The following is a 27,067-nucleotide window of genomic DNA, read 5'->3' as shown; positions in this document are numbered from 1 at the left end:
CCTTGGCCAAAAGGGGGAGATTAAGAGACAAGCTCTGATCACACATAAAGGGACAGGGTACCCAGATGACAGAGCAGGTCAGCATAATTATAATTATAACAATTATTGTTTGGGGAAATTTAGCTGTTCTTTCTCATTGTTCATTCATTCATTCATCGATCCATTTGTATCTATATGGATTTAGGGATATTTTGTACTTTAGGTCATAACCTTATACAATATTATTATTTTTGTTTTAAATAGTTTTGTCTAGATAGGTTTCTATGTCTTTTTGACCTTTTTTTCTTGTGTACTTTATTTTACTTTGAGACCCTATAAATATGCTGCAGTTTTTTTATTTTAATTTATATAACTTTATTTTATGTGGATTGGTGTAAAGGTATCAGATCCCCAGAAACTGGAATTATAGACAGTTGTTAGCTGTCATGTGGGTGCTGGGAATTGAACCTGGGTCCTCTGGAAGAATAGCCAATGCTCTTAACCGCTGAGCCATCTCTCCAGCCCCCAATATGCTGCAGTTTTATGTATTTGTAGACTCAGCGCTGGAATCAGCCATTTTTACTTGATTTCTTTTGTTGGAGAATGACAATTAAAACTAAGATCTAGGGACTGAATACCACTGGTGTATGATTGATCTTCAGCTCATTCAGTAGAAAGAACTAGAAAATGTATTTATGAATTATAACCCATATGTGTATATGTGTGTACTCTATAGTTATTTCTATATATGTATATATTAGGTTAGTACTTTTAGCTGATTCTGTACTGATGTCTAATCTAGATTTACATTCTAGATTCATTCTGGCTTACCCTGTTGCTTATATGTACCCTTTCTCTCCAGCAAATTTGTAGTACATTGTTTGATGTAGTCTATGCTTAAAATAGTTTTAGAATTGTTCATTTCTGTCTTGTCAAAAGACCCAATCCCTTATCAACTACAGTATAGTGTTTATGTACAGTTATGAATCATTTATAGTCAAAATAATATTTTCAAAATTTTGTAGGGCATCATTTTGTCTGCTCCTCCTTAGAGAGTTTATGATATATTCTGAAATACAATTAGATTCATCTGTCACAGTCCGTATTCTGTTTTTTGGGTTCCCCCTTCTCCTCCTTCATGGTCGATTTAAAAAAAAGAAGAAGAGGCCTTCATCAATATGGCCTTATGAGTTAAGGTGCTTTGCTGTCAAGTCTGATGACCTTTTTGACCCCTGACTTGCACAAGTTGTCCTTTGATCTCCTCCACATGTGTGCTATGACATATGAATGTACACGTGTGCATGCAAGTAAATGAATAAGTGAATGTTATAATGTAAAATATTTAAATGACTAGATTAAGAATACTACTGCTGGTTTTGTATGTCAATTTGACACAAGCGAGAGTCATCAGAGAGGAAGGACACTCAGTTAATGAAATGTCCCCATGAGATCCAGCTCAAAGGCATTTTCTCAATTAGTGATCAGTAGGGGAGGGCCCAGACCATGGTGGGAGGTGACATGCCTGGGGTGTTGGTGAGAAAGTAGGGCGAGCAAGACCTGGGAAGCAAGCCAGTAAGCAGCACCTATCCATGGCATCTGCATCAGCTCCTGTCTCCTGGATTCTGCCCTGTTTGAATTTCTAAATCTGACTTCCTTCAGTGATGAACAGCCATGTGGAAACGTAAGCCAAACAAACCCTTTCCTTCCCAACTGACTTTGGTCGTGGTGTTTTGTCACAGCAATAGAAGCCCTGGCGAAGACCAGTTGGTACCAGCCCTGGGGTATTGCCTCGACAACCCAAATGATGCTTTGTTTGAAGGAATATGGACCTTGGGCTGAGGATTAAAAAAGCAGTTAAACTCTTTAAATGATGCTCAATGGGCCATACTAATAGGGGCTTGGAAGAGAGTGGTGCTGAGTGTGATTTGATGAACTGTGGGGCTTTGCTCAAGGGGTTGCAGAGGAGAATTTTGGTATGTGGTAGTGCTAGAGATAGTTCTTGTGATGTTTTGGTGAAGAATGGGGCTACTTTTTTGCCCTTGTTCCAAGAGTCTGCCTGAGGCTAAAGTGAAGAGTTTTGAATTAATTCCATTGGCAGAGGAAATCTCAAAAACAGCCTAGTATAGACTCTGTCCTGTGGTTATAGTGGAAACTTTAATGAAGATTTATAAGGTAAAGGAGTGAGCTGAACAAGGAGATAAACAGATAAGAAATGGAATAAAGAGAGTGGTGACCTCAGGGCAAGATCCCACCCAGCTAAATTTCCAATCTGTCTAAAGAAACTAAAGAAAGCTTAGAACTGGGTGTGGTGTTGCACACCTTAATACCAGCATTTGGAAAGCAGAGACTGGCAGTTCTCTGACTTTGAGGCCACTCTGGTCTACAGAACAAGTTTCAGAATATCCAAGCTTAGGCAGTGAAGGTAACCATCGAAAAAAGAAAGTTGGTGAAGATATAATTAAAAAGAAGGAACCAGTCAGCAGCAGAACCTGGCATCTTTGGCCTGGAATTTGCCTCAGTGACTAAGGAAAGTTATTTGAACCTCAGGGGACTCACTCAAGAGATTTCAGAGAAGAATTTTAATATGTTGCCTAGAGATCACTCTTGTGGTATTTTCGTGAAGAAAGTGGCCACTTTTGCCCTCGTCTGAAGAGTCTGCCTGAGGCAAAAGTGAAGAGTTTTATATTAATTACATTATCAGAGGAAATCTCGAAACAGTCTAATAGACTCTGTTTTTTGATATTAATGGTACCTCTAATGAAGATTTATAATAAAAAGAAGCAGGCTGAATAGGGTAAATTACAAATTGTAAAAATTAAGGAATAAAGGAACACTAAAAAGTGGAATAAAACTAAATCCTGTGTTCAAGGAGATAAACAGAAATGAATGACATCAGGGCAAGACCCCACCAGCTAAGTTTCCAACTTGTGGAAAAGAACTAAAGAAAAACTGAGAGCCCAGTGTGGCAGTGCACAGCTTGAATCCCAGTACTGGGAAGGCAGAGGCTGTGGATCTCTGAGTCAGAGCTCAACCAGTCTAGAGATCCAGTTTTAGTACAGCCAGTTTGGGCCGTGAAGGACAGAAAGATGTAATTGAATGAATGAGGGGGCCATGTTCTAGCCCCAGCAGGCAGCTGAACTTGGCAGCTTCGGCCACTTGTTTCTGAATTTAAGGATAGAAGAAAGGGGTTATAGAATTTGTCCCCGAGACTAAGGTAAAACAAACCTCCAAGGCTAGTTCCTGAATGTTCCTGAATGGAGGCCTAGAGAGACCATTGCTTGAAGCTGTGAAGGTGAGGCCTGTATTGCCTTGGAGACCCCAAGATGTTGGAGATGCCAGAGCCATGGGATACTTGCTGAGGAGAGCTGCTAACGGGGAGTGGAGCCAGCCCAAGAGAAAGAAATGTGTTGCAGTCAACAGACCTGAATGGGGTTGGAGATCTGAAGAGCTGACGTCAGACAGGGAGCTGTAGAGTTTGGAGTTTGTCCATCTGGTTTTTAGTCTTACTTTGATCCAGTATTTCCTCACTATGCTCCCTTCCCTACATTGTGCGGGAGAATTGTCTGTATTCTGTCAATCATGTTATAAATAAACGCTGATTGGCCAGGTAGGAAATATAGGCGAGAAAACCAGACAGAAAGTAAAAATGATGTCATGAGAACAGGAGAATTCTGGGAAGGAGGAAGTTGATTCCTTTCCTCTCCTGGCCAGACCACCAAAGCAGCAGGATGTGATCTGCCCCACTAAAAAAAGGTACTGAGCCACATGGCTAACATAAATCAGAAAAATGGGTTAATCAAGATGTGAGAGTTAGCCAGTGAGAGGCTAGAGCTAATGGGCCAATCAGCTTATAATTTATGGAAACCTATGTGTGATTTTCTTTGGGGCTAAAAAGTTGTGGGGTACCTGGCGGGACAGAAAAACCACAACAAACAAGCAGGCCTGGCCCGATCATGTTACACCTACATTTTGGAATGGTAATGTATGTATTGTATGTTAAAAGTGTGTGATTTGCTTTTTTCTTTTGCTTTTACAGACTTTGCACTTTAGACTTTTCAATAAATAGACTGTTATATGAAACTATGGGAACTTTTGAAGTTGGACTGATTGCATTTTTGCATTCTGATATTACTCCAAGCCTGTGGGGGCCAGGGAGTGGAATATGATGGTTTGAAAGAAATTGGTACCCAGTGAGAGTAGCACTATTAAGAGGTATGGCTTTGTTGGAGGAAGTGTGTTACTGTGCAGGCAGGCATTGAGGTCTCATATGCCCAAGCCACACCCAGTTAGATAAATCACTTCCTGTTGCCTACAGGGTGTGTGACACCCTGTTACTTCTCCAGTACCAAGTCTGCACGCATGCCACCAGGTCTCCTCGTGACAATAATGACCTAAACCTCTGAAATGTAAGCTGCCACTTCAATTAAAAGCTATCCTTTATTAAGAGCAACTGTGGTCATGATGTTTCTTCATGGCAATAGAAACTCTACCAAGACAAGAATTAATCTTCCTTTTCTGCAGTATTGGAGTCCATCCTTTCTTCTTCCCAAGGGCTGCCCTGGCCTAGATATCCTGTTGTCAGGAGTCTGTCTTTGAATCTCTTGATGCTTCTCTTGGCGCTTTCTCTCGAACTTCCTTCCTCTCAGTAATACCTGAAATAATGCTGAATCTCTCAATAAATTGACTTGATTGAGGATCCAATCACCCCTGGAATACTGTTTCTGTGAGAAGGCATTTTTTTTTGTTTGTTTTTTGAGACTGGGTTTCTCTGGCATTGGAGCCTGTCCTGAAACAAGCTCCTGTATACCAGGCTGGTCTTGAACTCACAGAGATCCACCAGCCTCTGCCTCCTGAGTACTGGGATTAAAGGCATGCACCACTACTGCCTGGCTGATAAGGCACTTTAAAATTTTTTTTTATTGAGCTCTGCATTTTTCTCTGCTCCTCTCGCTGCCTCTCCCCACCCCTTCAACTCCAAAGTCCCCATGCTCCTAATTTACTCAGGAGATCTTGTTTTTTCTACGTTCTACTTCCCATGTAGATTAGATCTATGTATGTCTCTCTTAGGGTCCTCATTGTAGTCTGGTGGGATTGTGATTTGTGGGCTGGTTTTCTTTGCTTTATGTTTAAAAACCACTAATGAGAGAACACATGGGATATTTGTCTTTCTGGGTCTGGGTTACCTCACTCAAAATGATGTTTTCTAGCTCTACCTATCTGCCTGCAAATTTCAAGATGTCATTATTTTTTTCTGCTGTGTAGTACTCCATTGTATAAATGTACCACCTTTACCTTATCCATTCTTTGGTCGAAGGGCATTTATTTAGGTTGTTTCCAGGTTCTGGCTATGACAAACAAAGCTGCTGTGAACATAGTTGAGCACATGTCCTTGTGGCACGATTGAGCATCCTTTGGATATATACCCAAAAGTGGTATTATTGAGTCTTGAGGAAGGTTGTTTCCTAATTTTCTGAGAAATCGCCACACTGACATCCAAAGGGGCTGTAACCAGCTTGCATTCCCACCAGCAATGCAGGAGTGTTCCCTTTACCCCACAACCTCTCAGGCATAAGTAGTTTTCAGTGTTTTTGATCTTGGCCATTCTTTCAGGTGTAAGATGGAATCTCAGAGTTGTTTTAATTTGCATTTCTCTGAGGACTAAGGATGTTGAGCATTTCCTTAAGTGTCTTTCAGCCATTTTAGATTCCTCTGTTGAAAGTTCTCTGTTTAGATGTGTACACCACTTTTTTTTTTTGGATTATTTGTTCTTTTGATGACCAATTTCTTGAGTTCTTTATATATTTTGGAGATCAGACCTCTGTCTGATGTGGGGTTAGTGAAGATCTTTTCCCATTCTGTAGGCTGTCGTTTTGTCTTGTTGACTGTGTCCTTTGCTTTACAGAAGCTTCTCAGTTTCAGAAGGTCCCATTTATTAATTCTCTTAGTGTCTATGCTACTTAGGTTATATGTAGGAAGTAGTCTCCTGTGCCAATGCGTTCAAGTGTACTTCCCACTTTCTCTTCTATAAGTTCAGTGTGGCTGGCTTTATGTTGAGGTCTTTGATCCATTTGCATTTGAGTTTTGTGCATGGTGATAGATATGAGTCTATTTTCATTTTTTTCTTTTTTCTTTTTGGTTTTTCGAGACAGGGTTTCTCTGTGGTTTTGGAGCCTGTCCTGGAACTAGCTCTTGTAGACCAGGCTGGTCTCGAACTCACAGAGATCCGCCTGCCTCTGCCTCCCGAGTGCTGGGATTAAAGGCGTGCGCCACCACCGCCCGGCTCTATTTTCATTTTTGTACATGTTGATATCCAGTTATGCCAGCACCATTTGTTAAATATGCTTTCTTTTTTCTTTTATATATATATTTATTGAAAAAAATTTCCGCCTCCTCCCCGCCTCCCATTTTCCTCCCCCTCCCCCACTCCTCTCTCCTTTTCCCCTCTCCCCTCTCTTCTTCCCCTCCCTCTACAGTCTGAAGAGCAGTCATGGTTCCCTGCCCTGTGGGAAGTCCAAGGACCTCCCCATTCCATCCAGGTCTAGAAAGGGGGAGCTTCTGGCTGTAAGGATCATTTATTTAGATTACTTATCTCCTCTGTCTTGGTTGTAAGAGCTTGATATGGCCTGGCCCAACAGATAATGCACATCACTGGATATTTATCACTTCCAGTTCTCAGCTTTCTGGATAGAAAACTGATTTTTCTTCATCTTTCCCATTGAAAAGACAGTTCTGTGTGCCTAATATTCCTGGTTTCTCTGGAGATCTGTGGGTTCAAGAACCGTCATACTATGCTCCCAACAAGGAGTTTTTAAGGGCTGGGAAGATACCTGGTGAAGTGCTTGCCTTAGAAGCTTGAGGACGAGAGCTTGGGTCCCAGCACCCAGGTAAAGTTCTGGGCATGGTAGTACTGTGGAGGTGGAGATGATCCTTTGGGTTCCTGGGCAGCGTGTCTGGCCTAATTGTGAGCTCCTTTTTCAGAGGGGATGGATGGTATTCCTGAGGACAATACTTGAAGTTGTCCTCCAGCCTCTGAACGAGGTTCACATGTGCATATTCACTTCCCTTTGCACACAAGCATGCATATATGTGTACACGCATAAAAATGAAAAGAAGTATTCAAAATTGCCCTTATGTTATTAGTTGAATATAAGGAAGTAATGATAGAAATTGTTCTCATAGAAATAAAATCGGGTTTGTTAATATTTCAGTGAGTAAATATTTGTTGCTGCATCTGCCTCAAATCTTGCCTTTCAACCCTTGCCTTTCCCTCTTCTCCTTCATCACAAGTTAGACTAGAAAACCTGCAGTACATTGTTGGCACATGGTTCAACATGGTTCAAGAATGGAGTTGTGGGAGAAGAATTTTGAATCCTTGTGAGGTAACTCCAAAAACAAAACAAAACAAACAAAACAAAACAAACAAGCAACAATGAAAAAACCCAAGAGTCCTGTGATGTCAATTTCTTCAGAACATAGAATTGTTCTTGAAATATATTTTCATGCTCCTCCCAGCTATAGCAGATAGAAGTGAGTTTACTTCAGATTATTCATTACAAATGACTATTGCTTCTATGGAAAAACATGTTTTTGCCACGTTTGGTTTGTCCTTGTGACACTTTACTCATGTGACTCTTCTTAACCCTCCGCGTGAGTATAAATTGTCTGATGCTTTGAATAAAGTTGGCTATTGCATGAAACTTTGCCTCATTTATCAGCTCCATTCTCTCAGTCCATTGCCTTTGCAGTGGTGACAGTGTGTAAGCATAGTTTCCCTTGCATGAATACCAAGGGGCTGTCTGTTCCCATGGGAATCCTTCCTCATAGAGCTGTTCATTGACAACACTGGCATTTTAGTATTTCATTCAATTCCTCATATAGTCTTTGCTTTTCAGACTCAAGAAGTAGAACTGATAATCTTTTGGCTAACAGGTTTCTCTTTTTCCACAGACTCATCGGAAAACTACATTAAGACAAAGACTTTTGAGGGCTTCTGTGCATTACATCTTGCTGTTAGTCAAGGACACTGGAAGATCACGCAGATTCTTCTGGAAGCTGGAGCAGATCCTAATACAACTACTTTAGAAGAAACCACACCGTTGTTTTTAGGTGATGTATGCTATTTTTGGTACAGATGTACTTTTAGAAATATTTTTCTTAGTAAACTGTTACAGAATATTTCTTTTGGTTCTGAAACTGAAAGGCTATTTTTAAAGGTTTCTCTCTTGTTTTTCTACTCTTGGGTGATGGTAGTATTCAGGACTTGGAAATGTTTATTTAAAGCTGCATAACCCATGGTGAGTTCTTGCCCGGAGTAGTGCTGAAGACCAGTGATGCTTGGATTAGTGCAATCCTTGCAAGGTTATCTACTAAGATTTTGTTTCCTTTTTCTTAGTATTAAAGGATTAAGGCTATATGGAAGAAATAATTTGTTACCTGTGGATCATGAGTCAGACTTCTTCAGTGTGGAACTGTTAGTTCCTTAAGGATCATAGCCAAATCTTCAGTTGTCCACTGCTAATAACCATTTATTTTATTCCCTCTATCTCTCTGGTTCTGTTGGAGTCTTAGGAACATTTTTTGATTAACTGGTTGACTCAGATTGACTGAGGCGTGGAAATTCAGAGGATGTCATTGGAGTAGAATTAGTATATCTTAGACTCTAGTTTGGGCCTACCACATATAACTTGTATGACCACTTAATTATTGCAAGCTTGTTGCTTCATTTAAAAAATGAGAGTATCTATCTAGTATTTGTTAGTCACTTGAAAATAAAATAAAATATATCAGTGGAAGTACTTTTTTGTGAATGTAAACATATTTAAAATTTTTATGTGTTATAAAATTCAGCTTTAAGATGTGTGTGTGTGTGTGTGTGTGTGTGTGTTTGCATACATATAAGAACCTGTGCACACAGAAAAAGACATTGGTTTCCTGCGCTATCACTCTCTGCAGTATGCCCTTGACACCAGTTTATCATACTGAACCTTAGTCCTTCTGTCTCTGTCCCCATAGCCCTGAGGTTATAAATGCATTTGGGTCATGCCTGGAGATTTATGTAGGTACTGGGAATTTGACCTCAGGGCGTAATGCCTGCCTCTGCCTTCCAAGTGCTGGGATTAAAGGCCTGTGCCACCACCGCCTGACTTCATTTTCAATTAATGTAAACATTATTAGATACAAAAGGAAACAAATTGATGGTAAAACTGTTCAGGCAAACCATTGAAACTGTGTAAGTAAAAACAGCTCAGGCTATCTAGGGCCACTTTTGTGAAACAGATGATCAGAGTTTCGTCATTGGACCGACTTCACACACTAGTCCCAGACTGGCTGGGAACTAAGAGTTAGGCTCCCAACAGATACCATGGAGCAGTGAGTGAGTGCTACTCAGAGTGTCAGTCTATCCCTATAAGAGGCTTGAGCCAGAATGTGGCCATCACACTACTTCATCTTTGAAGTCTCACCTTGAGAAAAATCTCAGCTAAAGATAATGACTAGGGGTAAAGTTGTTTTCCATCTTGGTCAAACGTCTCACCTTGTATGGGCTGATGACAAGCAGTTTGCAGATTAACAGCAGTTGGTGAGTGATAGTGAGTAGAGCTGCTGTATAGCACGGTTGTGACTATAAACTGGATGATTACATAATCCATTATCCTTTATTTTTCATTGTTATTGCCACTGGTCAGTTCTTTACGATTATTACTGACTGGTATGGCTCCTTCACTAGCAGAAATCTTCGGAATTAAGGATAATTTATGGTGTGTACATATTTTCTTTGCTAAGGAATCCTCAGAATAATAATTTATTTCAATAAATCATAATGTGGATCAGTACTTATAAAATTGATTCCTGAAAAGAGAATTTTGCTATAAGAATTAAAAACTTGAGTCATAGTAAAAGTTATGGAACCTAGTGTTAAACCTTTTGGAGATGTCTGAGAAGACTGTGTAAGTTTAGGGCGGCTGCTTTACTCTTGTTCTTTAGTGGTGGTAATGGACCCCAGGGTCTCACACATGCTATGCACTTTCTGTACCACTCAGCTAGCATCCCTTAGGGATATTAGATTTGAAAAATTACAGTGTTTCTCTTAACTTGGTGCAGAGAAAATAGATGGATGCTAATTAGTACGTAAAAGGGTAGTAGAATCTTAGGGTTTTGTCTTATATGTGACTGTAGGATGTGTTTTCCTGGATATGATTTCTCTGGTATCTAAATGGCCATTAGAAATACCAGTGATAACATGTACAGCTGTATTTAGGTAGTCACCATGATGTTTTTCTTATGCTTTGAAGCCTTGATTTTCCCCAGCACTTGTTTATGTTTACGATTGTTAACCACTGGGCACGTACGAACTTTGTTGTTTTAGACTGTGAAGTCATGACTGGACATGTAGACCATGTTGGCCTAGAACTCAAGAGATTTTCCTGCCTTTATTTCTTGACTGCTGTAATCAAATGTGTGCAAACACCTGGCTTTATATATGAGGAATTTGTTAAGATAGAATTATAGCTTTATAGTTAGACAAAATCTTCTAAATGTCAATAAAATATCGAACATTTGAGGGTAAAGATTAATGGTCATGATACATTTTAGAAATCTTTCTGAATATGTGTGTGTGTGTGTGTGTGTGCGAGCGAGCGAGAGAGAGAGATTTAATTTCAATTTTTTATGGGAAAGCCCCACTTTATAATCATATTTATAAACTTTAGTTAAGAAATGAGGAGTAATAGCAGGCAATCCTGTATTCCTAATGACAGTCTTGAAATGATAGATTCAATGCCCTTCCTGGTCACACACAAGCAGTGTGTATGTGACGAGGATGTCCTTCCTGCTTGTGTGTGACGAGGAAGGACAGTAATCACAACTAATCGGTAATAATCATTTAGACCAGAATAGTCCTTAAACAACTCTGTTGTCTTTGCAGTTGTCAAAGCCGTACTTGTCTGTAGTCAAAACCAATTTGAGGATACACAGATTACATGAACAGCAGTAGAAAAGGGAAAAGTCGTTATTGTTGTAGTTTTTGTCCCAGTGCCCTCAGATGCCATTGAAAGCTGCAACAGATAACAAATAACTTCTGGTTCATAAAAGATGTAGTGAGAAAAGCTTGGCATAAACTGACATAACAAAAAACCCATTTTACTGTAGAATTGTATAGAAAAATGAAGTGAATAATGGAGACTAGAGTACATGTAGAACTCGACCTGGAAGAAGGGTGAGCATCTGAACTTTGAGCTGACAGCCCTGCTCTCCTCTAGGGCCATCCCTGTTCAAACCACCACGTAATGTTTGTTCTCTGTTTCTAGATTGATTCCGGAATAGTGTTCTGTAGCATACTTCTCAAATGGGTTAACAATTATCTAGTATAAAAAGTTTGTTTTATTTCATAGTATTCCTTGTCACATTTTTACTGTTGAGAATCACATGAATTATGGTTTAAATCACATGAATTCAAGTTTAAAAAGTGTGTGTAAGCACATAGTTGAGGAAAAGGCAGTTTAGTTCGCAAACTTTGTATAAATGTATAGATATAATACAATTTAAGTTTAGTAATTATATGTCGCCAATAAACAGTAAACAATTCTCCAGCCTTACTGTAATGATTAAATTGATGAAGTATTTTTACCATAAATATGTTATTTAGTTTCTAAGCTAATCAATTATGATTGACATTGATTGCAGACAGTATGTTTAAATATTAGTTGTATATCTCAAAATTGGGTGAATGAAATCAGTTTCAAGTATATTTCAGGGCTCTGCCTCCCTCTCGCTCTCCAATGCTAGGTTTATAAGTGCTGCTTATCATGTCTTGTTTTTTGTCTTTTTATCCCCACCTTCTTATAGGTTTGGGTGTGCATTCGTCTGTGCACCACATGTGTTCAGTGTCTAAGGAAGCCAGAAGGGGCTAGAGCCACAGATGGTTGTGAGCCACCATGTGGGTTCTGAGATTTGATCTTGGGCCCTCTGAAAAAACAGCTAGTGCTCTTAACCACTGAGCCATCTTTCCAGCCCCATGTCTAGCTTTTTAAGAGTATGTTATGGGGATCAAATTCAGGTCCTTAAATGTCCGTGATAGGTACTTCACCAGCTGAGCTATCTCCCCAACCCTGGACTTCTTTTTCTTTATCCTTCAATTTTCTGCAGTTTGAAAATAATACATGTGGGTATAGTTTATTTTAAATTTGAATGTGTGCACATGTATGTGTGAAAGATAAATGCGTGTAGGAGGTGTTTCAAATGTAGAGGTCAGAGGAGAACCTTAGTTGTCCCCACCTTGTTTGAGTCAGGGTCTCTTGTTGTTCACCCCTGCATACTCCAGTCTGCCTTCTGAGCTTCTGTAGATCTACTCATCTCTGCTTCGCTTGTAGCTGTGGGAGTACTGGGATTACAGCCCAGGTATACATGTGTTCTAGGGACTTGCATAGCAAGGATATTCCCACAGAGCCATCTCCCTAGCCCAGTATGCAGAAAGGCCTATGCATATGAAATGAGGCTGAGATAGTTGTGATAAATGTTTAGGAATGATCATAGCATTGTGCATTCCAAGGTATATAAAATGATTAGAACTTTGTAAAACTGTCGAGTCCTACAAATATCTTTTTGCTCACTGTAATTTCTCTGATTGCTGTATTGCAGCTGTTGAAAGTGGACAGATAGATGTTCTGAAGCTGTTGCTTCAACATGGAGCAAATATCAATGGATTCCATTCTATGTGTGGATGGAATTCCTTGCACCAGGCTTCTTTCCAGGTAATCTCTGAATTTATTTTTTTCATTTCCATGTAACTTGTATGTCTTACCCTTTTTATAATGGCAGTTCTATACAGTTCTTGCTTCTTACTTGCCTATGGTTTGTAATGATTAGTACAGCACAGAAAGGCAGTCTAAATACTAATGACCGTTCTAAATAAGCGAGCTGCTACAGGACCAGAGCTGCTTTGGTCTGTAGGATTATCTAAATTTAAAATGTTGGCCACATAGTTATGAAGTGATCAGAATCTGGGATAAGGAAAAATGGTATATTTTATTATAATTACATGTTTAGAAGGCATGTTTATTACTGCTTAAGTTAGTAATCTAATTTTATATGACTTTAAGGGTTAACATTGCTAGAGACCAGTTTTTAGTATGTTTATACTTAATGGGTTGTGCAGAAGTGTAGGGTAATCTTGATTAGTCATGACTTTTCTATCCATTTTATCAAGATACTGCATTTTTTTCTTAAAGTTTTTCTTTACTGAGAAGAAAAGTAAAATACAACAAGAAAGATTTTTTAATATAAAATATGTATCTGTGCTTCAGGGAAATGCTGAGATTATAAAACTGCTTCTTAAAAATGGAGCAGACAGAGAATGCCAGGACGACTTTGGAATCACACCCCTGTTTGTGGCTGCTCAGTATGGGAAGCTAGAGAGCTTGAACATTCTTATGTCATCTGGTAAGAGCCATCAGCCTTTGTGCTAGGAAGAGCAAGTTTTTAAACGGTATTCCTGGAAAGAATGGTTCTTGAATTAGGTGATGAAATTTATGTGATAAAAGTGTACATAGTTGATGTCAGTCCTGGTTATTATTAAGTATGTTACCAGCAATGACACACATCCTTCTTACTGATCTACATAGGAATATGGTGGTCCTGAGCCGGCGTCTTGCAGTTCAGTGGCTTTCTAGGTACACACCTACTCTAGGGTTAGTTTATTAGATGGTCATTTTGTGTGTTAAGCCTTTGAGTTGTATGTTTTATGTGGCATATATCTTCCCCAAACTCACTTGCTCACTCCCCCCCCCCCGTGTGTGTTTGTGTATGTGTGTGTATGCGTATGTGTGTACACTTAATGTACATGGGAATGTGGAGGTCAAAGTTCAGTATTAATGTCTTTATTAGTCACTCTATGCCTTGTTTCTGAGAAAGGTTCTCTCACTAAGCCTACAGCTCACTGATCCAGCTGTTCTGGCTGACCAAATCTACCTGTCTCTTCCTCACTGCTGGGGATCCAGACTCAGGCCTCATGTTTGTGCATCAAGCATTTAACCAAGTGAGTCAGAGTCTGGCCAGAGCAAATGGTTTGTTAATTGTCTGATTATTTAAATGGACTTTTCAAACATGTTTGTATTGTATTGTGTTAATGGCAGAATAACCAGCTAAACGATCCCCTGTAACTACTTAGACATGCAGCCTTGCCAGAGAAGGCAGTGTTACTATGCCATTATTTTTGTGACATCTTCAGACCAGAGGGGTTCACCATATAGAAGGGCTTTAAAAGTCTTTCAGGGTGCATGCTCTGGCAGAGCTAACCTGAGAAGCCATGGGTAGTCAGAGGAGGGACTTGTCACCAGATTTTCTGACTGGTCTACATAGTCACTTCCTGAACAGCCAGGACTACCTAGAGAGACCCTGTGTCAAAAACAAAACAAAACGAACAAACAAACAGAAAAATAAACCCTCCAAATAGACCAAAGCTTAACAAAAAACAGGGCATATATTTCTTATTTCTAGTTTTTTCTTATACATCTTTACATAAAGTCAAGATAGGAAGTGAAGAAATGAACCTTCATGAAGTTGGAGGTGAAAGTGTCTGAGAAATTATGAACTTATATCTTACTTCTTGAAATGATACATTTTACATTAAGAACTTCAGACTCTGGGTGTTAAATGCTGACCAGAGATCTAGAAACTGATATTTTTTTTTGGCACAATCAGGACATGTTTATTCTTGTATTTCTTTGTTTTTAATTTTTCTTCTCTCTAAACTTATAAATAGCAATTTTTGTATAATTAAAATGTATGAAGGTCTGTTTATAATGTAACTATGATCGTACTTCTAATCATGACCATCAGTGTCTGTTACTTTTTATATTTTTTCAATTGTAGTCTTAGAGGAACTGATTTCTTATTACTTCTGATACTTTAAAGTTGTCACTCAAACTAGAAGGTTAATTTGTGTTTTTTTTAACTTTTTTTGATTTAATTAATTAATTTATTTATTAAAGATTTCTGCCTCCTCCCCGCCACCGCCTCCCATTTCCCCCCCTCCTCCCCCTTTTTTTTAAAAGCAGGTCTTGCCATTGACTTCCTCTTTTTTTTTTAATTGAGAAAAGGAAAAAAAACAAGTTTCTGCCTCCTCCCAGCCTCCCATTTCCCTCCCCCTCCTCCCACCCTTCTCCCCCTCCCCCTACTCCTCTCCCCCTCCCTCTCAGTGATTTTATTTATGTCTCTCTGAAGCTGACAGCAGATGATGCACCAAAGTCATGACAATTCTAGTTGGCTAGCACGTTTGCAATTCATGAAGGTTAACACCGACTTTAATTTACCCTGTGTAGCTTGTTTAAGATGTACTTATGTAAGATTATTTTTAGTAAGATAGTCAGTTTTCCCCTATGTTTATAGTATTGATACTGAGATATAGTAGAGAAATTTAAAAACTAGCTTTATCATGTGATAGTATAAGTCTTAGTAGATTTAATATATTATTTGCTGGTAATAAGATTAGGGTAACCTGCTATTTTCAAAAGTTTCATAAGTAAGGTCATTTTTAGCCATTCCAAATCTTTGTTTGTATGCTTTTTATTTATGGAAACAGGATTTTCCTATGTAGTTTTGACTGTCCTGAAACTCATTATGTTGACCAAGCTGACCTTTAACTCACAGAAAACTGCTGCCTCTGCCTCCTCCCAGTACTTGGGCTTAAAGGCATGCACCACTGTGTCTGACTGCCTTTTCAAATCTGAATATAGTAGTATGAAAATAACAGAAGTTTTATTTTACAGTCTGCTCAGATCCATTAAAAATATTGTTCCCATTTATTGTTGGTTTTACTATACAATACTCACAAAGGAAGAAAAGTAGTAATAAGACTAATTAATATAGTTTTAGTCATAGATCCCATGTATTTCAGCCATATCTACTGGTAAAGTCCCTCTTAAATCTTAGTCTAAAATCAGTTAGTGACATCCATAAGTGTCATAATTTATGCTTCCCTAGGAGTTATCTTTAAGGTTATTTATATTTATTCTTATTTTTTTTTAAAGACAGGCTAGCCTCCAACTTGTAATGGTCTTTTCTCAGACTCCCAAGAACTGGAATTGTGGCCTTTATCACTACATCTGGCTTTCTTTCCTTTAAAATCTTTATACTTTGGGGCTTGAGAGATAGCTCAGTGGTTAAGAGCATGTGCTGCCCTTGCAGAAGGGTGGGATTCAGATCCGGCATCCATGTTAGGTAGGCTCACTGTTTATGAACTCCAGCTCCAGAGGGATCCGATGCACCCTTCTGGCCTTCATAGATACTTGCATGCACATGCACAGATATGTATACACACACACAAACACACACACATATACACAAATCATGAATACACATTGAAATAAATCTTTAAAAGCTATCTGTACTTTGAAACCAAAGTATTTGTTGGAAGAGGGATTTGAATAAATAGCCTTCACGGAATGTTGTTTTTTTTGTCTAAAAGTGAATTCAAAAATATGAATGATCATTTGTGCTCTTACTGATGGAGACTGAAAACAATTTAAATGATTGTCAACAGGTTAGTAAAATACATATATTTTCTCCAACAGCATCCACTAAGGGGGAAGCTGCTGTACTATGAAAGCTTTTTGTGGCAGTTTGAAATTTGTGTTATCGTGGGCTGGAGAGATGGCTCAGTGGTTAAGAGCATTGCCTGCTCTTCCAAAGGTCCTTAGTTCAATTCCCAGCAATCACATGGTGGCTCACAACCATCTGTAATGAGATCTGGTGCCCTCTTCTGGCCTGCAGGCATACATGCAGACAGAATATTGTATACATAATAAATAGATAAATATTTAAAAAAAGAAATTTGTGTTATCGTATTTTTTAAAACACTTATATGGATTATTGTTTAATATTTCATTTTGTATTAGGTGCAAATATCAATTGTCAAGCCTTGGACAAAGCTACTCCATTGTTTATTGCTGCACAAGAGGGTCATATAAAATGTGTGGAACTTTTGCTGTCCGGTGGGGCAGATCCTGATCTTTATTGCAATGAAGACAATTGGCAGTTGCCTATTCATGCTGCTGCACAAATGGGCCATACAAAGTAAGTGCTCAAAGTGGAATAAAAATGCTCTCCGAATTAAAAGCATATTAAGGGTAGATCTGAGTCACACCTTTACCTCCAGGAAATTCCTTGGTCCTTCCTTTCTACCAATTTGAGGGATGCCTAGATTTCCTCCTCATCTTCCCATGCTGATTTCTTCTCCTCAACTCCTCTAAAATTTTCATTTTCCCACTTTGAGGAAGACTGAGTAGAGATGGAGTAGGTACTGGATCTTCGTCAGGATTTCTTCAGCTAATGGCAGTCCTTTCCCTTTACCCCACACATCTTCAGCTAGCCGTCTGATGGCCTCGCTAATATTTACTATCTCCCTGTAGGAAGCTTTTGTGTGTGATGAGTAGTCCATCCCATCCTAAACCATTTGATTAGATTCATTACCTACTCTCACCTCCAGTCTGCTATTGTCTCCTGCTTCTGGAACTCTTTCTTTGCTAAAAGTCCCTAGAAAATTTTTAGCATATTTTTGAGAGAGTATATTGGGGAGTATGGAAATGTCAGAAGTTAGTGACCTGGTTATGTCAATAAGAATAAGGCTCCCTTCCAGAAATCAGTATGGACAGATTTAAAAATCATGTTTACAGTCTTTAGGGTCATAATTGTACAGTAGTACTTTCTATAGCCATCGTTACTGTTGTTCACTTAAAAATAACGGAATGGTCATTATCTTTGGACAGTAGGAAGGTGGAGGCCTTACAGAGCTCTGAAAGCCTTGTGACAAGATGCTTTTGCTAGCTCATCTTTAAAACTTAGACACATTTATTATGCTTAAGAGGTGTCATGTTGATTCTTTTAATAAAATACTTGGTTTCAACATTTGATATTTCTTCTACTTGCTTTTTAAAATTTATTACCAGTTCTTTGGGACTTCCATACATGTTTTGAACACTTTTACACTCCACCAACTTTTCCCAGGTCTACACCCAGTTTTGTGTCCACTACAAAAATGGTTAGATCCATTTTCTCTCATTGTTCGTGATTTATTTAGAAAAATCTTTTAACAGTTATTTAACAGCTTTAAATTTAACAGCTTTAATTTGATACCAAAACTCTCATAGGAATTTGTCCTTAATTGTGCCCAATTTTGAGAATTCTCTTGTCACTGATTTCATCCAAACTTGTTTTTAAAGATGGTCCATCTGTGGTTTTAGTTATCCCCCAGTGTTATTTTAGGTTTACTTGCGGCAGGAAAAGCAACCACTTCTTTATTGATATTAATTGCATTTTTCTGAGCATGTAATATTTTACTATAAATTTTAATTTCTTCTGATTAAAAATGTAATTTCTCATTTCATTGCTACTCACCATCTTTAAAAATTCTTACTAATGGGCCAGGTGGTGGTGGCGCACACCTTTAATTCCAGCACTCGGGAGGCAGAGGCAGGTGGATCTCTGTGAGTCCAAGGCCAGACTGTTCTACCATAGCTAGTTCCAGGACAGCTAGGACTATTACATAGAGAAACCCTGTCTTGAAAAACCAAACAACAACAAAAAAATTTTTTTTACTAATGGGAAATAAAACCAATTAGTGTTTAAGAAGGAAAATACTTCATTTTAGTTTTTGTTTGTTTGTGAAACAGAACCTTGCAAGGTAGCTCTGACTCCTGGAACTTGTTATGCAGCTGTGACAGGCCTTGAACTCATAACTATACTGTTTTAGCCTCTGACTGCTGACTTATAGGTATGTGTTATCACAACTGGTCATTATACAATCCCCAGTGCTGGAAATTGAACCCAGTGCCTCCAGCATAGTAGGCAGACATTCTGTCTCTGGGCAATATCCCAGCTACTTCATATTTAATGGAATAAGTATTTAAATGATTTATTAGGTCCTGAAATACCAAACATAAAATTGGATTTGGGAGCATAGGTAATGATGGTGGTAAGACAAATAATAGTGAACAAGGACAACAGACAAATCTCCTATAGTAAATATTCCTCCCATTTGTGTATTTGAAGGATCTTGGACTTGTTAATACCGCTTACTAACCGGGCTTGTGACACTGGTCCAGACAAAGTGAGCCCTGTTTACTCAGCAGTGTTTGGAGGACGGGAAGAGTGCCTGGAAACATTACTGCAGAATGGTTACAGCCCAGATGCACAGATGTGCTTGGTCTTTGGATTCAGTTCCCCTCTGTGCATGGCTTTCCAAAAGGAGTAAGTATGTTCGTTACATTTTGCTTCTCTTTAATTCCCAAGTGACTTTTCTTCATAGTGAAATTTGGTGTCTCTGTTAGTACTAAGTTGCTAATGTACAAAAGGCCTGCTTCAGGATATGTAGTTCAATCTAGCAGAAGTGAGGTTGATAATGCCAGGTTATTTACCTTCTCTTTTTGGACCTGCATTATACTTTTAGTGTAACATTGTTAGGAAATACTTTTAATATATTAATATAAATGCTTAGGCCTACTCTGATGTCTTTGAAATGATTCAAGAATCAAAAATGGAACTTTTATCAAGTAAAGCAGTAACTGCTTCAGGTTATTTAACTATAAACCTTTTAATTAATTAATCAATTTATTTATTTCTTATTTTATGAGACTTACAATAAAACCTTGTTTTTTAGATACTATAACATTAACATATTATTTATATATATATAAATATTATAGTATCTATATATATAGATACTATAATATTAACATAATATTTGTTATGCAGCATTTTTAAGTGTACATCATAATAAATATATTTTAAAAGTCATACATTTCATTTTTATACTCTGCTACAGTTCTGTGAAGTAGAATAAATGAAGAGTTAATGCTGCTGTTCAAGTGTTTGGCCAATAATTTGACCTTGGGACTACAGTGGACTTGAGTAGCTGAGGGTAATTGCTGAGGGTTTTACAGTAGACCTTAGTAGGTGAGGGTGGTTGCTGACACCTTTAAGTCCAGCACTCTGGGGCAGAGGAAGGTGAATCACTTTAAGTTCAAGGCCAGCCTTGTCTCCACGTGGAGAGTTTCAGTACACCCAGGGTTAGAGAGAGAGAGAGAGAGAGAGAGAGAGAGAGAGAGAGAGAGAGAGAGAGAGACTTTGTCTCGAATAAATCAAAACAAACAACAACAACAAAAACACATTAAGATTATGGGGTGTGGAGATAGCTCAGTGAGTAAATGTGAGGACTTGAGTTCAATTCATAGAGTCCACATTAAAATACTGGGTGTAGTGGTGTGTGCTTTTAATTCCAGCGATAGGGAGCAGGAGACTGAAGGATTCCTGAGTGTCACTGGCCAACTAGTCTAGCTTGATAGGGAAGTTTCTGATCAGTGGGAGACTCTTACCTCAAAGTAAATAAATGGATAGCCTTCCTGAGGAAAACACCCAAGGTTGTCTGTCTTGTGGCCTCTACATGGTCAGACACGCATGTGCAACAATAAGACTATAAGAAAAACCATATAAAGTAATACTTGTGCTCCATTAAAAATACAAATCAGTTGTGTAGATAGATGCTATTTTTTAAAGGCCTAACCATTCATTTGTTACTCTTTTTTTTTAAAAAACATTTATTTATTATGTATACAACATTCTGCCTCCATGTATGCCCACATGCCAGAAGAGGGTGCCAGATCTCATTACAGATGGTTGTGAGCTAACGTGTGTTTGCTGGGAATTGAACTCAGGACCTCTGGAAGAGCAGCCAGTGCTCTTAACCACTGAGCCATCTCTCCAGCCCTCATTTGTTTGTTACTCTTAATGACACATTTTTATTACTTTTTTTCTTTTTTCTTTTTTTTATTGAAAAAAAAATTTCCGCCTCCTCCCAGCCTTCCATTTCCCTCACCCTCCTCCCACTCCTCTCTCCCTCCCCCCACTCCTCTTCCCCCTCCCTCTCGAGTCTGAAGAGCAGTCAGGGTTCCCTGCCCTCTGGAAAGTCCAAAGTCCTCCCCCGTCCATGCTGGTCTTGGAGGTGAACATCCAAACTGGCTAGGCTCCCACAAAGCCAGAGCATGAAGTAGGATCAAAACCCAGTGCCATTGTCCTTGGCTTCTCAGCAGCCCTAATTGTCCGCCATATTCAGAGAATCTGATTTTATCCCATGCTTTTTCAGTCCCAGTCCAGCTGGCCTTGGTGAGCTCCCAATAGATCAGCCCCACTGTCTCCGTGGGTGGGTGCACCCCTTGTGGTCCTGACTTCTTTGCTCATGTTCTCCCTCCTTCTGCTCCTCATTGGGACATTGGGAGCTCAGTCCGGTGCACCAGGGTGGGTCTCTGTCTCTTATCTCCATCCATCGCTAGATGAAGGTTCTATGGTGATATGCAAGATATTCATCAGTATTGCTATAGGATAGGGTCATTTCAGGTTCCCTATCCTCAGCTGCCCCAGGAACTAGCTGGGGACATCGCCCTGGGCACCTGGGAGCCCCTCTAGAGTACTACTCAGCGGTAAAAAACAATGACTTCTCGAATTTTGCATGCAAATAGAAAACACTATCCTGAGTGAGGTAACCCAGACCCAAAAAGATGAACATGGGATGTACTCACTCATAATTGGGTTCTAGCCATAAATAAAGGTCAGTGAGTCTATAATTTGATATCCTAAAGAAGCTAGATAAGAAGGTGAACCCAAAGAAAAACATATAGCTATCCTCCTGGTTATGGGAAGTAGACAAGATTGCCGGGCAAAAAATTGGGATCTTGGGGGTGGGATGGGAGGGGGGTAAGGGGAGATGGGGAGAGAAAAGTGAGAAAGGGAGGATGGGGGGAACTTGGGGAAACGGGATGATTGGGATAAAGGAAGGTTGGATAGGGTAGCAGGGAAGCGCATATCTTAATTAAGGGAGCCATCTTAGGGTTGGCAAGAGACTTTTATTACTTTTTTATGTAGATGGGTGTTTTGCCTGCATGTAAGTCTATGCATTGCATTCACAAAATGTCTGCAGAGGTCAGAAAAGGGAACTGGATCATTGTTAGCTCCTATGCTGGGAATCAAACCTGGGTCCTCTAGATTAGCAGTCAGTCCTCTTACCTGCTGAGCCATCTCTCCAGTCCCAATGCACTTACTTTTGACTGGTCTGAGATTTAGAAGTAGAAATTCTCAGCTGGGCAGTGGTGGCTCACGCCTTTAATCCCAGCACTCGGAAGGCAGGGGCAGGCAGATCTCTGTGAGTTCGAGGCCAGCCTGGTCTACAAGAGCTAGTTTCAGGACAGGCTCCAAAGCTATAACTCACTCACTCTCTCTCTCTCTCTCTCTCTCTCTCTCTCTATATATATATATATATATATATATATATATATATATATATATATCCTCAAAAATAAGTTTACATCAATTGCCAGTTCCCTTTCTTCATTTCCTTTCCATCCCCCCAACTTTCCCACTGATAATCATCACCTACTTGATTTGTAGCTTTAATATGAGAAGCATAATCAGTATAGCAAAAAACAAAGGAAGTTTTCTAACTTTGTACACCTACAGGTAGAACAGTGTGTGTAGTTGGCAGCATTTGCAGTTACAACATCATGCAAACTCTCAGTGAAGACAGCCTACATCTCTTGACAATCTGTTCCTGGCTTCTTTCATTCTCTTGGCCAAAAGTTTAGCATATTCTGCAGTCTTCCCTTACTGTCTTAGTGTGTTGTTCCTTCAGAGCAAAATGTTGGCATTTATGTTGTAGGACACTTGGATAACAAAAGCCTGAATCATGGGGGCTTTAGTCCTGGGTTTCTTAGATTTTTTTATTTATGGCTTCCTGACAACAAATTGGTGACACCATCTTTGAAAGATTGAATAGTTTTCAGATACTACTTGTTCTTTTGTGCCTTGACCACTAAAGAATGGTAATATCTCTCAGTTCAGGAATATCACTTTAGTATCCACAATACATCACTAACAGATTGGTGCTTTCTATCTCCAGTTCTCCTTGTAACCCCACCCCTGACTTCTGTGGCCATAGATGTTATGATTTTAATGCTGCAGAAGTGGCTACAAGCATACTACAAATTTCATTGACTTTCTTGAACTTATTGTTATGGATAGCTAGCTGTGATATAACTTAAGTCTGTCCAAACGTTTTCACTGTCCCAGACAGACGACTAGATAAAAACACTTGTCACCAAGCCTGACAACCTGAGTTTTCTTTCATGTAGGTACCATATTTTTGTCTATTTCTAAACATGTAACACCATAGTGGTGAAAAATGGCCATCAAATAAAGTTTTTACTGGGCTTTAGTCTTTAAATCTCTCTCTTGATCAGATGAGTCACTTCCTCGAATTGCTCACTGTTTAGGTGATGAGCTGTCTCTGTATGTCACAGTTGATTCTTGGTGTTTGTGTCTGTAGGACAGACTTTTTCTCCCGCTAGGATCTGAAGGGCTTCTCCAATTTGTCATCAGGGCTTGAGATAGAGAGAAATATGTATTTTAAGAGAAATATATAGATTTGCCCATATTATTTATATTTTAACCAGTGGTTACCTGACTAGGAGGATTTGCTATGCTCAAATGACATGCAATGATCAAGGTCATATAGAGCATTGAGGTTGCTTTCATCTCTGAGCATGCCTTGTGTTTGAGAGCTTTACAGTAACTGCCCCAGAGAGTGCTGACACCATTCTGTGATTCTTCAGCGTATTTCACACTTGCTCTTTTCCTCGGGAATCGTACTTTTGATGGAAAGGGAGGGCATATAGTAGCACTGGCCAGTTTCATAAGCCCTTTGAGAGTGTGCTCTTTCTCCATTTAACACAGACTGTGAGTACAGTAATTGGGAGAAGTTTGGGGCTGGTTTATTGAACATCTTTTATAATATACAAATAGAGAAAAAATACATTGGGGGAAAGTAATTTTATAGATAAACTTGGAACACTTAAGGTTAAGCAGTGTTCTGGGAATTTTTCTTGTGGCCTTATAGGGAATGAATGGATCTACAAATGTTTGAAGAATCTGGAAACTTAGGATAAGTTTATATTAACAATAAATATGTCATTGTTCTTGTACTTACAGACTTTTACGGAATTTTATACTCTTATTTATTATACTTCCCTCAAATTAATGATTGGCTCTATTACTTTAATTTTAAAGGTACTTCTGAAAATTGTTTAGAGATTGATGAACATTGAGTGTATAATTTGCTTAAAAATAACTTCATCCTGTACCTTGATTTTTCCAGGCTTGTATACACTATAAGCTTTCTTCAAATTTTTAAAAACTCATTAGAGAATCTTTTCTTTTTCTTTTGAGACAGGGTCTCAATATGTAGGCCTGGCTTTTGGAATTTGCCAAGTAGACCAGGCTGGCTGTAAGTCACAAAGATCCACCTGCCTCTGCCTCTCAAGTGTTAAGATTAAAGGTACCACACTTGTCAAGTTTTATCTGTCTTAAGAAGTAGTTGTTCTCACATGACTTTAGATATTTTGCATTTATTTTATATAAAAATCCTATTCTTTTCTAGATTCTGTATTATAATTATTGAAAATATTTCAACATTTATAGTTTTTTAAATGATATAATGCCAGGTTGAAAGGGAGAATAACTTTATGTTATGCTTATTTGTCTGATTCTTTGTTGTTGAATATTTAGTTTGTTTCTAAAATCTGCTATAAAGAATATTGCTAATAAATTTCTACAAATGGATTACAATTTACTTTGAATTTTATCTTTTGGACAAATTTCTTACTGAAGAAGAAGTCTGAAATTTTTAATGCTTAGATTTCCTTTATATTTATTTACATAAGCCTATTTAAATGTGTATAAATATATTTACCTACATGAATGTATTTATTACATATGTAGCAGTTTTTTTGTTTGTTTATTTATTTATTTTCATAAATACCACATAGTCGTGGAGAAGTAAAGCCACTCAGAGTCACACAGCTAGGTGGCTCCAGAGTCTGTGCTCTCTTTGTAGTCCTACCTCTTTTGATGATCTTGTGAAGTGGCTCCTTCAGATGAGAATCACACCTGCTTTCAGTCAATTTCAGTGTAAATGTTAGTATTCAATGATCTTTTTTAACACTAAGTTTAATAGGCAAAAATGGTACATGTTTATTCCCTAGAAGTACAACTATGTTCATTGGAAAAGCTTTCCTGTGTGATAGGTATGGTTCATGACCACATACAAAACAGTGGAAATTGGCTATGGCTACATAACATGGAGGTTTCTAGAATGAATTAATCTTTGAGGAATTACCATGTTTATTAACTTTAAAAAAATAGTAGGAGAAATACTTACTTGAGAAAAACATTATAGCTTGATAAAAGGTTTCTTTGTCAAGACATTTTTAAAATCTTATAGTCGATAGCATAATAGTGCGTCAGGATTGAGATATAAACGTTTTCTTTCTCATGACCTCATTTCAACTCATTGCATGAAGAAGCCCCTGGGTGTCCAACTACCATTCTTGTTCACAGTTGTAACTACTATTAACAACTTCTTAGGAACTATTTGTTGTATAGAAGTCTAACTTTTAAACTTCTTTGTTCTTATTTCATTTTACTTTTCGGTGAAGCTGTGACTTCTCTGGAATTGTGAATATTCTATTGAAGTATGGAGCCCAGTTAAATGAACTTCACTTGGCATACTGCCTGAAGTATGAGATGTTTTCAATGTTTTGCTGCTTTTTGAAGAAAGTTTGCCTATTGACTCCTTGGAATCATACAACTGAATTTATAAGTTACGCAGTTAAAGCACAAACAAAATATAAAGAGTGGTTGCCACATCTCCTGCTTGCTGGATTTGACCCATTGACTCTGCTGTGCAGCAGCTCTTGGTAAGAAATTTTTCTAGTGGTCCTTCTCCATTGGTAGTGAGTCTGCCTCAAACATGCCATCAGGTCTTGAGATCTCTGCCCTAGGAGGAGGGTAGTGGTGTATGTGTGCATGTGTGTGTGTGTGTGTGTGCGCGCGCGCCCGCCTGGGTACTGCCGTAGCTGTGCAGTGTGAGAGTATTGACTGCTATAGCTATGCTGGGGTGAAAGAATTGAGGGCTACAAACAATGGAAATTGATCTTAAGCATAAAATTCTGTAAGAAGTGACTGCAAATAATTAGGAGAGGTATAGCTTCCAGGGTGCTTTCCTGGGGGACATTTCTTCTACTCTTGACTACTCATTGTACCCCTCTTTTTATTCTGGAGACAAGTGTCTTAGTAGCCTGGACTATTCTTGACTTTGTGGTCCTCCTATGTCAACTTTCCGAGTGCTGTGATTTTAGACAGTGCTACCATGCTTAACTTTCTTATGCCTCTCTTAATACGTCTGTGACAGAATAGTTCTACCCTATAGCAGCTTGTCTTCTGAAATTTGTCTCCCTCACCACATACTGTTTTTCAAAGTATCTGAAGCTATATCTTACTTCATTCTCATTGTTTCTCAGGTTAGTTGTTCATAAGAGATTGTATGGATGGTGAATCAGGATTCTGTGGTGACAGGATTATTTCTACCCACCTACAGCCTTAGCAAAAGTTGTCTGGGATAATCTATATAACTTGTGAAAAAAACTCTTAGCCTGATAAGTCAATTGAGAAAAATAGAACCAAAGTCTCCAGCTGAATAGAGAACATGTTGTTTTGTAGAATTGTAGTGAAACATCTTTTAGCCTTGCAAGAGTTAGTTTCAGGAATTGAACTGAAGTCATTGGGTTTGACAATAGGCTCTGAGCCCGGTCTCTGAAGAACATTCCCTATTTGTAAGAAGAGTTTGCATTTCTTTGGGCTCTACTTTCTAGCCATGGCTTCTCATTATGTGAAAAAGGAGCCTTTATGTGATAGTATCTCACTTTCTCATTATCACTACCTGGAATTGTGGAATGCTCATCAGGTTTTGTGCTTAGAACTGTCATTGCTCTCTGACAATCTCTTTCTGACCATGTGCTAGTGAAGAGAAACTGCTCCCTAGTTGGTGGTTTGGGGAGAAAAGTCATTGAAAGTGAGGAAAACCTTCTGATCCCACTTTGCTAATAACAGATTGAATCTCTGATTGTACTATCAACAGATTATTAAAAAATTCATTGTTGCCTGTCAAATGCACATGGTTGCTATTCCCTTCATTATTCTGTATTAATTTGTACTA

General features: G+C 38.7%; 1 protein-coding gene across 14 annotated transcripts in view; it reads left to right on the top strand.

Moving 5' to 3' along the window:
• Asb3 (ankyrin repeat and SOCS box containing 3) overlaps positions 1–27,067 on the top strand; it is a 391,624-nt gene that overhangs the window by 25,811 nt on the left and 338,746 nt on the right. For all 14 annotated transcript variants that reach the window (XR_012907205.1, XR_012907206.1, XR_012907204.1 and 11 more), the window contains exons 3-8: positions 7,927–8,085; positions 12,613–12,725; positions 13,278–13,413; positions 16,869–17,046; positions 19,021–19,218; positions 25,509–25,769. Coding sequence is in view for 10 of the 14 variants with exons in the window: in XM_075942489.1 (XP_075798604.1) it covers positions 7,927–8,085; positions 12,613–12,725; positions 13,278–13,413; positions 16,869–17,046; positions 19,021–19,218; positions 25,509–25,769 (1,045 nt within the window). In the remaining 4 variants the exon portion in view is untranslated. The remainder of the gene's footprint in view (positions 1–7,926; positions 8,086–12,612; positions 12,726–13,277; positions 13,414–16,868; positions 17,047–19,020; positions 19,219–25,508; positions 25,770–27,067) is intronic.

Source organism: Microtus pennsylvanicus, chromosome 12 (assembly GCF_037038515.1).
Source record: "Microtus pennsylvanicus isolate mMicPen1 chromosome 12, mMicPen1.hap1, whole genome shotgun sequence".
Lineage (NCBI taxonomy): Eukaryota > Metazoa > Chordata > Mammalia > Rodentia > Cricetidae > Microtus > Microtus pennsylvanicus.
Note: the sequence above shows the minus strand (reverse complement) of the source record. Positions and strands in the feature narration are given on the sequence as shown.